This window comes from Eptesicus fuscus, chromosome 16 (genome assembly GCF_027574615.1).
Source record: "Eptesicus fuscus isolate TK198812 chromosome 16, DD_ASM_mEF_20220401, whole genome shotgun sequence".
Classification (NCBI taxonomy): Eukaryota; Metazoa; Chordata; class Mammalia; order Chiroptera; family Vespertilionidae; genus Eptesicus; species Eptesicus fuscus.
Window position 1 is genome coordinate 11,840,232 of NC_072488.1, and position 11,505 is coordinate 11,851,736.

At 55.3% G+C, this 11,505-nt stretch overlaps 2 protein-coding genes across 5 annotated transcripts; one reads left to right on the plus strand and one right to left on the minus strand.

Annotated features, from left to right (window-relative positions):
- Positions 1 to 583: 583 nt before the first annotated feature.
- PRR30 (proline rich 30) lies at positions 584 to 3,035 on the minus strand. 4 transcript variants are annotated; one of them, XR_008558532.1, is made up of 4 exons: positions 2,709 to 3,035; positions 2,578 to 2,629; positions 2,074 to 2,309; positions 1,279 to 1,364 (listed from the first exon to the last, which is right to left on the minus strand). XR_008558532.1 is itself a non-coding variant. In XM_028140246.2 (3 exons), the coding sequence occupies exon 3, from the start codon at positions 2,022 to 2,024 to the stop codon at positions 795 to 797; it is 1,230 nt and encodes a 409-aa protein (XP_027996047.2). In that variant the 5' UTR covers positions 2,025 to 2,309; positions 2,578 to 2,629; positions 2,715 to 3,026; the 3' UTR covers positions 584 to 794. The 4 variants fall into 4 exon arrangements, 3 of the variants coding, with proteins under 3 accessions (XP_027996047.2, XP_008136574.2, XP_027996049.2); XM_028140246.2 differs by having other exon boundaries at positions 584 to 2,309; positions 2,715 to 3,026; XM_008138352.3 differs by having other exon boundaries at positions 584 to 2,309; positions 2,709 to 3,026.
- A 4,662-nt stretch (positions 3,036 to 7,697) lies between these two features.
- TCF23 (transcription factor 23) lies at positions 7,698 to 11,038 on the plus strand. The gene is made up of 3 exons (XM_008138351.3): positions 7,698 to 7,919; positions 8,668 to 8,910; positions 10,880 to 11,038. Exons 1-3 carry the CDS (start codon positions 7,698 to 7,700, stop codon positions 11,036 to 11,038), a joined length of 624 nt encoding a protein of 207 aa, XP_008136573.1.
- Positions 11,039 to 11,505: the final 467 nt, after the last annotated feature.

Consider the following 11,505-nt stretch of genomic DNA (forward strand, 5'->3'; position numbering starts at 1 on the left):
CCTCCTGTCCATGGTTGACAGCGGTGGGACTTGGCCATTCTCGTGGCTCCCACCCTGCACCTGTGCCCTAGGGTTGGGGGTGGGGGGGGGGCTGCTCCCCTTTGACATCGCAGAGGCTGGCAACCTGGCCCCCAGCAGGGCAGATCTAAGCCTCCACCCTCCTGAGCGGGCCCTTGGGTTTCTCATCTCCAATGTTTCTTGGTGGTTTTCTGCAAGTGAATGCTAGGATACCCCTGCAAGGAGACCCTTTCCCGCAAGGAGACCCTTGCGGTTGCTCCCCTGGCCACCGGCATGCATCCTGGTTAACCTAAGGTGCACCCAGAGAAAGGGACCCAGTGGCTTCCTCTTTGGGGATGCCATTATCTGTTTCAACAAATTTAATGTGGGGAGGGCCAGCCAGAGCCCCACCCATCTCAGGTGCTCAGGCCTTGTGGGGGCCCCTTGCCCTGTTCAGGTACAGGGCATCCACTCTCCCTGGCCACTCTGTTTCCTTTGACGCTTCCCCTACCCCTTGTTGGGTTCAGCCCCGCCCCCTCTTCCCCCATAGGTACCCACCGTGTCTGCTCAACAGGACACACACACAAGTTGTGCAGGGTTAAGCTTTATTGGATACATTGAAGGCTGAATGGGGCTTCCGGTAGGTACCCTTGGTCCTCTTCAGCCAGGAGACAGCAGGCTCCACAAGGGACTTCCAGGGTTCAGGGCTGGAGCACACACCTGACCTCCAGCCAGCCAGCCCTTCAGGGTGTCTCGGGGGCTCCCCGAGATCTGGGGCCTGGTGGGGACGGCAGGGTTTAGAGGAGGTGCTCCAGCGAGCCTCCGTGGCTCTGGAAATAGGATGGCGACTTTTGGAGAGTAGGCTCTGGAGGGGCCGGCCTTGGAGCAGAGGATAGCCCGGGCGTCAGGGAGACCGCGGCCTGTCTGAGCGCCTGAAGCGGAGGCCCTGAGCACGGAGTGGAACTTGGTGATTGAGGGCCTGCACACCGGAGGCTCCCGGTCTGGGAGGGTTTGCCTGAGGCTGAATCTGCCCAGGCCTGAGCTGCTGGGGCCTGAAACGCGTGGGTTTGATACCCAGGGGCCTGCATGGCCTCGCCCTGAGGTCCTGCTTCCTCCCGTCTTCTTTCTGGCAACAGATGCAAAGCCCTGGCCTGGCCTTGAGGCAGGCGGAGAGCAAAGCCGATGCCGATGCGGAGTGGTCTCGATGCCTGGTCGGGTGCACAGGGCAGTAGTTGGGGGAAGGCAAGCAGCCGGGGCCCAGTCCTGTACCTGGGCGTGGGGCACGAGGGACTGCGGGGCCGAAGGCACACCAGGCATATAGGGTACTCCACCACTGGAGGCTGGTCGGTTCTGCCTAGCCACAGGCTCTGCAAAATGAGTAACCGAAGGTCGTGTGCGATGCGGCGGTACCCCAGCTGAACCACCAGGGCCTGGGCCAGGGCTCCCGGGTTCCGGAACTCTGCAGCGTCCCTTTCGCTTGCCACGCATCCCGCCGCCACCCCAGTGGGTCTGGGGTCCTGGTACTGAGGCCAGTGCCATGTCTGCCTATTGGGGTGGACCCCAGGAGAAGGTAGGCTGGGGCTCTGGGAAGTGAGCGTGGAGCTGGGTAGGTCTTCGGAGTGGAAAGGGGACTGGCAGTGTGGGGGAGAGGGGTTCTGTGGCTGAGAGGGGTTCGAGGACTGAGTAGGGGCAGGGGAGGGGTATAGATGGTAGGAGGGAGAGGAGGAACGTGGAAGGGAGAGAGACGGGTAATTCTGATGAAAGAAAGCGGGGGAACTTGGGAGAGAGGAGGAGCAGGGTTGTAGGACAAAGTCAGAGCTGGAGTCCGAGGAGGAGGACTGGGAGCCAGGAGAGTGGGGCTGTGGAGGAGGGGAGCAAGGCGGAGGGGAGGGAGGGAGCGATTTCTGGGGAGGCAAAGGCTGGAGGTTCTGAGGACAGGAGTCCACAAGTTGTGAGGGGCCCTGAGGGGGACGCCCGGGGGGCGCTGCTTTCTGTGGCAGCCCTTGGTCCTTGTTTGGAGGCAACATCGCCTTGAAACCGGCAAGGACTGAGGCGGCGAGACCAGAGATTAGAGACCTGGCAGCCAGGACCAGTTATCTCTGGTTGCAGCGCAGGAGACACCCAGCCCAGGAGCACCAGGCTCGCTGGGTGTTCAGGCGGGAGCTGGGATCTAAGCTTGGCTTCTCTCTTCTTTTCCGTTGGCCATTTGAGGAGGGACGTGGAGGGATGGAGAATCCGAGCTGCCTCTGGGGAGCCTCAGGGTGACAGCAATCATCTGAACGGGCCAGGGAGGAAGGCACCGCCCATAGGACCTGTAGAGAAAGAAACAGAGCCCAAGAGATTGGGAGAATGGGTCCATTCCCGGCTCTGTCTCAGCGGCCAGTTCCAGGCTGGTTCACTAAGACCCTAAACCCATGGCACCTTTGGGGGCAGAAGAGCTAGCAAAATGCTCGAGGGAAGGTTAGAGCTGAGGAAGGGAGAAATAGGGAGGGAGAGAGGGTAGGATGGAGTTGGAGAAGAGGGGATGGGGGCTGAGATGCAGCTAGGAATTGAGGGTGATCTGGTGTTGTAAGCTCTTACCCATGAGGGCTCCTCTGGGCTGTTTTACAAGGCACTTCAGAAAGGCGGGGACCTGGGACAAAAAGCAGCAGTCACCAAAGAGTGGATCCACCCCTCTCCTCTGCCCCCAGCGTCCCTTCCCCTAAACTCACTCTGACCCAGATTTCTGTCTGAGCCTGGTCTAGTCCTCCTCAGACAGGAGGGGGGTCTTCTGTGACAGGCTTTTGTTCTCCTAGACCTGAACCGGGGATTCTGCAAGCACCCTGGTTTCCGGACACTCTGGTTCCCCTGACGCCTTGCTGCCCCTAATGCTGAGGTCCCCTGGCTCAGCCTGGCCCTAGTCAATATGGCTTCTCACACCCAGCAGCAGCAGGAGCATGTGGCTAGCTGGTGAAAGCCTCTGAGAGACTGGGACTTTGTCTAAGGGGTGGCACTGCCACCCCCCTTGGGAGCTAGAAGTCCCATTTCCTGGGGGTACTTCTCCGTGACATCTAGTGCCTGTGTCACAAAGGTCGGGTATGACATCATAGGTTCTCTGCCTCTAGGCTCTGGGACCTTCTTTCAGAGACCATCCGCAGGCTGGCCTTGGACAAAAGGGAAGCCGGCAAAGTTCTCTGGGGCACTCATCTCCTCTCCAGGCCCCCGTTATCACCTCTGCTTTCTGCCCATATACCACTTCCTCCACCAAGGGTTCCCCTGGACCACACCGCCTATGTGGGCGGGGTCCTCCCATCAACTTCTTATTTTCCCTTGCTTTCTGAGCAGGGGTCATGCTCCACACCCCCTTTGGGAAATCCTATATAATAAAAGGCTAATATGCAAATTGACCGAATGGCAGAACGACAGGTTGCTATGATGCGCACTGACCACCAAGAGGCAGATGCTCAACGCAGGAGCTGCCCCCTGGTGGTCAAGAGTGCTCCCACAGGGTGAGCGCAGCTCAGCCAGAAGCGGGGCTCATGGCTGGCAAGCTCAGTGGCTTTGGCGGGAACCTTTCCTGCCTCTGCGGCAGTGCTAAGGATGTCCAACTGCTGTCTTAGGCCCATGGGGAGCAGGCCTAAGCCGTCAGTCGGACATCCCCCGAGGGCTCCCAGACTGTGAGAGGGTGCAGGCCAGGCTGAGAGACACCCCCCCCCCCCGCCAAGTATACGAATTGTGTGCACTGGGCCTCTAGTGTTTATATATTTTAATAATTCTTTTCTTGGCCTGGCTGGTTTGGCTCAGTGGATAGAGTGTCAGCCTGCAGACTGAAGGGTCCCGGCTTTGACTCCAGTCAAGGGCATGTACCTTGGTTGCGGGCACATCCCCAGTAGGGAGTGTGCAGGAGGCAGCTGATCAATGTTTCTCTCTCATCAATATTTCTAACTCTCTCTCCCTCTCCCTTCCTCTCTGTAAAAAAAAAAAAAAAAAAAAAAAAAAAGTTTCCTAGAGCTCCTATCTCCCACCTCTAAAATATAAAAAATAATTATTTTCTTAACAGCTTTATTGAGATATAATTCATATATCATACAATCCACCCATTTAAAGTGTGCAATTCACTGTTTTCCAGTATGCTCACATGATTGTGCAGCCATCAACACAATCTAATTTTAGAAAATTTTTATTACCCCCTGTTCCCATAAGGCCATCCCCATTAGCAGTCACTCTTCCTTCCTCCCTTCCCCTAGGCCCTGGAAATAATAAATCTACTATCTGTCTCTATGGATTTGCATATTCTAGGCATTTCATATCAATAGAATCATACAATATGTGGCCTTTTGTGTCTGGCTTCTTTCACGTCACATAATGTTTTCAAAGTTAATTCATGGCCAAAACCGGTTTGGCTCAGTGGATAGAGCGTCGGCCTGCGGACTGAAAGGTCCCAGGTTCGATTCCGGTCAAGGGCATGTACCTTGGTTGTGGGCTCATCCCCAGTAGGGGGTGTGCAAGAGGCAGCTGATGGATGTTTCTCTATCATCGATGTTTCTAACTCTCTATCCCTCTCTCTTCCTGTCTGTGAAAAATCAATAAAATATATATATTTAAAAAAAAAAAAAAAAAAAAGTTAATTCATGTTGTAGCATGTATCATTACTTTATTCCTTTTTATTGCCAAATAATACTCCTTTAAATGCCTACATCATATTTTGCTTTCTCATTAATCAATTGATGGACATTTTGTTGGTTTTATTTTTTTTGGTAATTATGGACAATGCTGCTATGAACATTCTTGTATAAGTTTTGTATTGGCATACATTTATCTTGAGTAGATAACTAGGAGTAGAATTGTTGAGTCACAGTGAGTCTATATTTAATTTTTAAAATCTTTTAAAAAATGTTTGTATATTGTCCTAGCTGGTTTGGCTCAGGACCAAGTGGGTAGAGCGTCAGCCTGTGGACTGAAGGGTCCCAGGTTTAATTCCATTCAAGGGCACATGCCCAGGGTTGCAGGCTCAACCCCCAGTAGGGGGCATGCAGGAGGCAGCTGATCAATGATTCTCTCTCATCATTGATGTTTCTCTCTCTCTCTCCCTCTCAGTTCCTCTCTGAAATCAATAAAAATATATATTTTAAAAATCTCTCCTTAAAAAAAAATGTTTGTATTGATTTTAAAGAAGATGCTTTAAGGAAAGAAAAAGAAATAAGAAATATAAAGATTGAAAAGGAAGAGATAACATTGCCATTATTTTATCTACTTAGAAAAACCAACAGAACCAATAGGATATTAAGACTAATAAAGTTCACCGAAACCAGCTTGGCTCAGTGGATAGAGCGTTGGCCTGCGGACTCAAGGGTCCCAGGTTCGATTCCGGTCAAGGGCATGTACCTTGGTTGCGGGCACATCCCTAGTAGGGGGTGTGCAAGAGACAGCTGATCGATGTTTCTCTCTCATCAATGTTTCTAACTCTCTATCCCTCTCTCTTCCTCTCTGTAAAAAATCAATAAAATATATTTAAAAAAAAAAAGACTAATAAAGTTCAACAAGATTGCAGGATTCAAGATAAACTTTTAAAAATTTAATAGCACATCTTTGGAACGGTAGCCTGCGATAGGGAAGACAAATGGGAATGGGATAAAAGGAAATGGAAGGCAGGTGGGAGCGAGGCCAACAATCGGCCCTGTGTGGACCCAAGACTCTGTGTGCCATGAATTGACACAAACTGAGGGGTATGTTTAAGTCTCTGCATCCAGCGTAAGGAGGGGCAGGAGGAGGAGGAGGAGGAGGAGGAGGAGGAGGAGGAGGAGGTGAAGGGGAAGGGGAAGGGGGAAGAGGGGCAGGAGGAGGAGGAGGAGGAGGAGGGGAAGGGGAAGGGGAAGGGGGAGGGGGGGGGAGGAGGGGCGGAGGAGGAGGAGGAGGAGGAGGAGGAGGAGGTGGAGGAGGAGGAGGAGGAAGAGAAGAAGAAGAAGCTTGGTGTGCATCTTTCAGGCTCCTTTCTCTGTGTTCACAAAACCACATAAACATTCACACAGCTTTGTTTTTTGTTGTTTTTCATCCTGGCTGGATCTTATTATACCTGTTAGTTTACAAATGAGTTTTTTCTTTTTTTTCTTTTTTTTTTTTTTAAATATATTTTATTGATTTTTTACAGAGAGGAAGGGAGAGGGATAGAGAGTTAGAAACATCGATGGGAGAGAAACATCGATCAGCTGCCTCCTGCACACCTCCCACTGGGGATGTGCCCGCAACCAAGGTACATGCCCCCGACCGGAATCGAACCCGGGACCCTTCAGTTTGCAGGCCGACGCTCCATCCACTGAGCCAAACCGGTTTCGGCCATAAATGAGTTTTTTCACTTAATTGTGCAGCTTGGAGAGTTTCCATGTCCTTTTACAGAGGTCTGTCTTCCTCTCTCTATTACTGGTGGGTTTCAGTCAGTTTTACTGATCTTCTCTTTCCCTTTCTCCCCGGTCGGCTGGGTGTCTGCCTCGCTGTCCCAGCAGTCACCTTTGTTTCCCTGTGCTCTCTGCACTTCCCCTTTACTTATTGGGTCTCCCCTGGAGTTCAAGATTGAGGGACAAGGGACACGCAAGACGCTTCTGCTGCAGGCAGAGGTTGCAACTTGAGGGCAGGCAGGGGCGACTGTGGCAGATTGGCTCTTTCTTCAGCCACCTGCTCCTAACTAGCTGTATGGAGGACACAACACCACGCAGCAAGCATCCTGGTCCTTGCCTTCAGAGACCTCACATCTGGCTTGGGGGCAGACAGGTGAGTAACTCAGCCACGGCAGAACAGTATGGCAGGTGGGAGCGCGGGCAGACTTCCAAGTTCACTCACTGCCTGGGTTTCCATACCCGCATCACTTACTGGATGTGTGACATTGGGCAAGTGATGTCACCTCCTGACACCTCAGTGTTCCCATCTGTAAAAATGAGGATGTAAGAGTCTATTTTCTTATAAGGTTGAAAGAAAGATAATGCACTTAAAGTGCTTAGCACACGGCCCGGCCATGATCTGAGGACTTTGAACTGCTAGGACGCCAGCCAGGGCGCGGTCAAGCGTAAACGGAGCCCCAGTGAAACAGCGAGGCCTGGGCGCTGGGCTCCGGCCTGCCCACAGGAAGGCACCACCTGCAGGATGGGCAGCCTTCGCCCTGGCCGAGTGGGAGAAGGTGTTCCAGGGGACGCAGAGGTACCGGGAACAGCACTGGCTGAAGACCTGAGGAATGCGTGGGGGCTGGGGAGTAGTGCCCTGTGGCTGGAAGGTCCTGCTCCCTGACGAGGGGAGTAAAAGTCCTTCTAAGGATGTGCGCAGAGAAGGAGGTCCAGGGCCCTTCCATGACCTTGAACCCCAAAGCTGAAGTCGCGGGTCTATCATAAGACGGCTGTCAGGGTCAGGCAAGGCTCCTGGAAGGAAGCTCCCTTCCCACCACCCTCCTGCCTTCTCCAGCAGGGCCTCCTCCCAGGGCTTGGTCACTCCCAGCGTGCAGCACCCCCACCCCTCGGCTGGTTGGGAGGCAGGCAGGAGGGTTTTCGCGGGGGCCGAGCCGGTGGGCGGTTTTCCCAGAGCAAGAAGCGAGGCAGGACTGCGTTGGCGCCAGCTCCCTCAGATATAGACACCGCTGGCCAGATGACCGGCCTGCCCGGCTAGCTCGAGCCGAGGGACTCCCTCGGGCACTGTGCGCCTGTCCTGGGGGCTGTGACACCACATCCCTAGGGTGTGGCATGTCACAGAGAAAGGCCAGAGGGGCACCGGCCATGCCGGGAGGGGGGCAGAGCCCGGCGAAGGCCAGGCCGAGGCTGCTAGCGGGCACCCACAGCAGGAGGAGCCGCCTGAGCAGGACCAGGCAGGACCCGTGGGAAGGGACCAGCTGGAGCAGCCAGAGGTGGAGCAGAGCTGCCCCCGCCCCGAGAGGGGCCAGGGCCGGGAGCCTGGCTGGTGTCAGGGTAAGGAAATACGGCCCTCACAGGGAGCTGGGGAGGCAGGGGTTGGAGGGGTTGCAAGAGGTCACCTCCGAAGCAAAGTGTCATTCAACGTTACCATCCCTGCCCTCAATAGGGGAGCCCAGCCCCTTCGACGCTGAGGCTCCATGCTTTGTGGTTGGGATAAGCTGGGAGTGTGGCTAAGAGACCTGGCCCAACTCACTTCTCTCCAGGACACTACGCCCGGAGGAGTGCTGTGCATTTCCCAAGGCCCCGGGGCAACAGCCATCAACCGCAGGGCCAGGACTTCACTCTGTGATTTGAGCCCAGTCTGGTGGCATTCCCGCCTTACCACAGCTGCCTCTTCTCAGGGCCTGGCTGGGCCAAGGGTCATCTCTACCGAGCAGATCATGGCTCTGTGCTCCCTGTGGCCCAGGGCACGGGGTCAGCAGGATTCAGACCTGGGTGTGGATGGAAGGAGGGCTAGGATGAGGCACCCGGGAGAAGTAGAAAGAGAACAGGATCTCAGGTTCTGAGCCAAGCTTTGCCCTCCTGTTCCCTAGGACCCCAGGCGAGCCCTTCTCGCCATTCCTCAGCTGTAAGGTGGGGCAGGGCCAAGAATGGACAAATGGGGGTGATGTCGTTGGTCCCTGCTGTTCGGAGTGCTACCACTCTGACGGAAGACCTCACACTAGAATGCTCTTAGAAGCCGGGGACTGGGGGTGGGGGTGAGGGGGTCCGGTCAGACTCACTCACCTGGTCCTCTGTGCAGAGTGAGGTCAGTCCTGAGAACGCCGCGCGGGAGCGGAGCCGGGTGAGGACGCTGCGCCAGGCCTTCCTGGCCCTGCAGGCCGCTCTGCCTGCAGTGCCCGCGGGCACCAAGCTCTCCAAGTTGGACGTGCTGGTGCTGGCCACCAGCTACATAGCCCACCTCACCCGCACGCTTGGCCACGAGTTGCCTGGCCCCGCCTGGCCACCCTTCCTGCGTGGACTCTGCTTCCTGCACCCCCTCAAGGTAGGCCACGGGGCCAGGGCCTCGGGGAAGGGGGTCTGGGGTAGAGGGATATTGGACTCGGGTCCCCGGCCTGCAGTGGGGAGTGGTGATTGGAAATGACTTTACGAGAATGTGGTTCTTCTGAGAGCAGGGACATTCACAGAGGCCCCAAGACTAGGGGGTGCCCAGTGGCAGGGGAGAAAAAGGAGCAGGTTCCGGGCTGGTGCCTGGGAAAGGAAACCGCACCTCGGAGAGTCCTGGATGTGGGGGGCATCGTCCCCTGTACCAGGCCTTAGTGTCCTTGGGGCTTCTGTGGCAGGAGAGATCCCCTCTGGGAGAGAATAGTCTAAGAAAGCATCGCTCTAGAAGCCACCAAGCTGGGGGCACCACCTACCAGACTGTCCCGAACCTTGCTTATATTATACTAGAGGCTCAGTGCACGGATTCATGCACGGACGGGGTCCCTCGACCTGGCCTGCGGGGATCGGGCTGAAACCGGCTCTCCGACATCCCCCAATGGGTCCTGAATTGTGAGAGGGTGGTTCTCGGGTGATGCACCCCAGAATCAGGCTCTCTCCTCTCTGGTTCCAGGTGTGTCACCCGAGAACCGCAGCTGCCAAGTCACTGCAGCTCAGCAGCTCCTGCGTTGAGCATCTGCCCCCTGGTGGTCAGTGCACGTCATAGCTACCAGTCGGCCAGTCACTTAGGCTTTTATATAGATAGATGTGGGAGGAAAAATAACATGAGCCTTACTTCTCCTCCAGTGTATGAAATGAGATAATTCATAAAAAGTATAATGAACAGTAAGTCACCAGGTCAATAACAGCTAGCAGGATTTGGATGCCAAGGTTATGCCAGGAGCTGCGCTAAGTGCTTTAGTGCGTTTTTATCTTTTAATCCCCACAAGAACCAACGCAGGGCTACTTTACAGATGAGGAAGCCGACGCTCAGGGAGATTCAGTGACTAAATGTTTGAACCCAAGTGTGTCTGCCTTTGGACCCCCTCCCTGGCTCACAGCCACCAAGCAGGCCCGGGAGACGGCCTGTAAATTGCTGGTTGTAGAGTATAACTGTGTTACAAAGGAAGAGACATTCTGCCCCTGAGGGTAGCATTGTAATGGGGTCAGCTTTATTTTTAGGGAGGCTACTTTCCACCATCTGTCTCCCCTAAACACCATAGTTCTGAAATGTCTTGAAACTTGAGGGTTGTTTTTTTTTTTTTTTTTCTTTCATGCGAATGTAGCCAAAATGCAAGCATTTGAGACTAAATGGGGGCAACTCTGAAGTACTGACGGTGGTGGCCCCTGGGGTCCATAGTTGCTCCCTTAGCTGTACAATGGTGGTCAAAGCAAGGCCATTGCATGGAGGAAGCAATGGATAAATGCACTGAATGAACCAATGAGAGCCGGGTAAGGTCTGGAGCTCTGACGGTGGAGCTGGTTAGCCCGGAGCAGTGCCCCTCACCCCAGCCCCCAGGTGGAGGGGCTGCCAAGGAGAGGGCAGACCTCGGGGAAAATCAACCTGGGACTTTCTAGGACTGCCCACACTCCTGCTGGAAGGCGGGACCATCTTGGGAGGTCCCCAGTCATAGGGTGTGATAGGGTGTGGGCAGCACTGACATCTGGCTCAGAGGCACTTGGGTGGGAGGCTGTGCAAGAGAAGCGGTCAGGACTGATCAGTGCCAGGAGTCTTCTCTTGCCCTCCCCCTCCCCCACCCCCAGCTCTTACTGTGGTGGGGGGAGGGCTCCTCTTGGGACCCTTGCTCCTGAGCCGGCCCCTCCAGTGCTTCCCCGCCAGGCTCAGGTGGTCAGGAGAATGCATGGGGCCAGCAATGGTGGTGAGTTGGAGACTCCTGTCATCAGAACAGTCACGACAGGGAAGGGTCCCAGGGAGGGGGGCTAGGGAAGGCGGACTCTGGGTGCCAAGGTCTACGAGGGGCTGCAATAGTGAGCATCACTCACGACTCACTTTCCATCTCCGTGTCTTGCAGAAGTGGCCGATGAGATCTCGTCTCTATGCTGGAGGCCTGGGGTGCTCTGGCCTTGACTCCACCACAGCCACCACCCTGGGCCAAAGAACCAAGGAGGCAGAGGCCAGGCCCCAAGTCCCTGGAGAGGCAGATGCTCTCCTCCCCACCAGTTCTTGGTGATAAATGGCCATCACACTCACCTTCACCCCTGGACTGCGACTCAAGCTTAGGGACCTGGTTTCTTCTCTACCAGGCCCTGCCTGTCTTCACGCTGACTCTTACCCATTGGATCTGACTCAGCCCCCAGGTACCAGCCTGCAGGTCAGACAAAGCCGCGGGCAGGTCTGTGATGGAGTGCTCAGGGGCACCAGGGAGTCAGTCCTCATCTTGGCACCAGGAGGCGACTCCCAGTGGCTCTTCCGTGGCAGCTACAAGGGAAATGGGAGAGGAAGAGGTTTGATTGGGCTGGAGGCTGAGTTATGGCACTAACCCTTGTCCGCGCCCCCCCCCTGCGCCCCCCCCCCCCCACCAAAGTTCCTGCAAACCCTCTGGAGATTGCAAGCAGAGGAAGGAGCCTGGGATGGCAGCAGCCACAGGGGCTGATGGGACCAGACAGGCTCTTGGCCACTGTGCGTGTGAACAGAGCT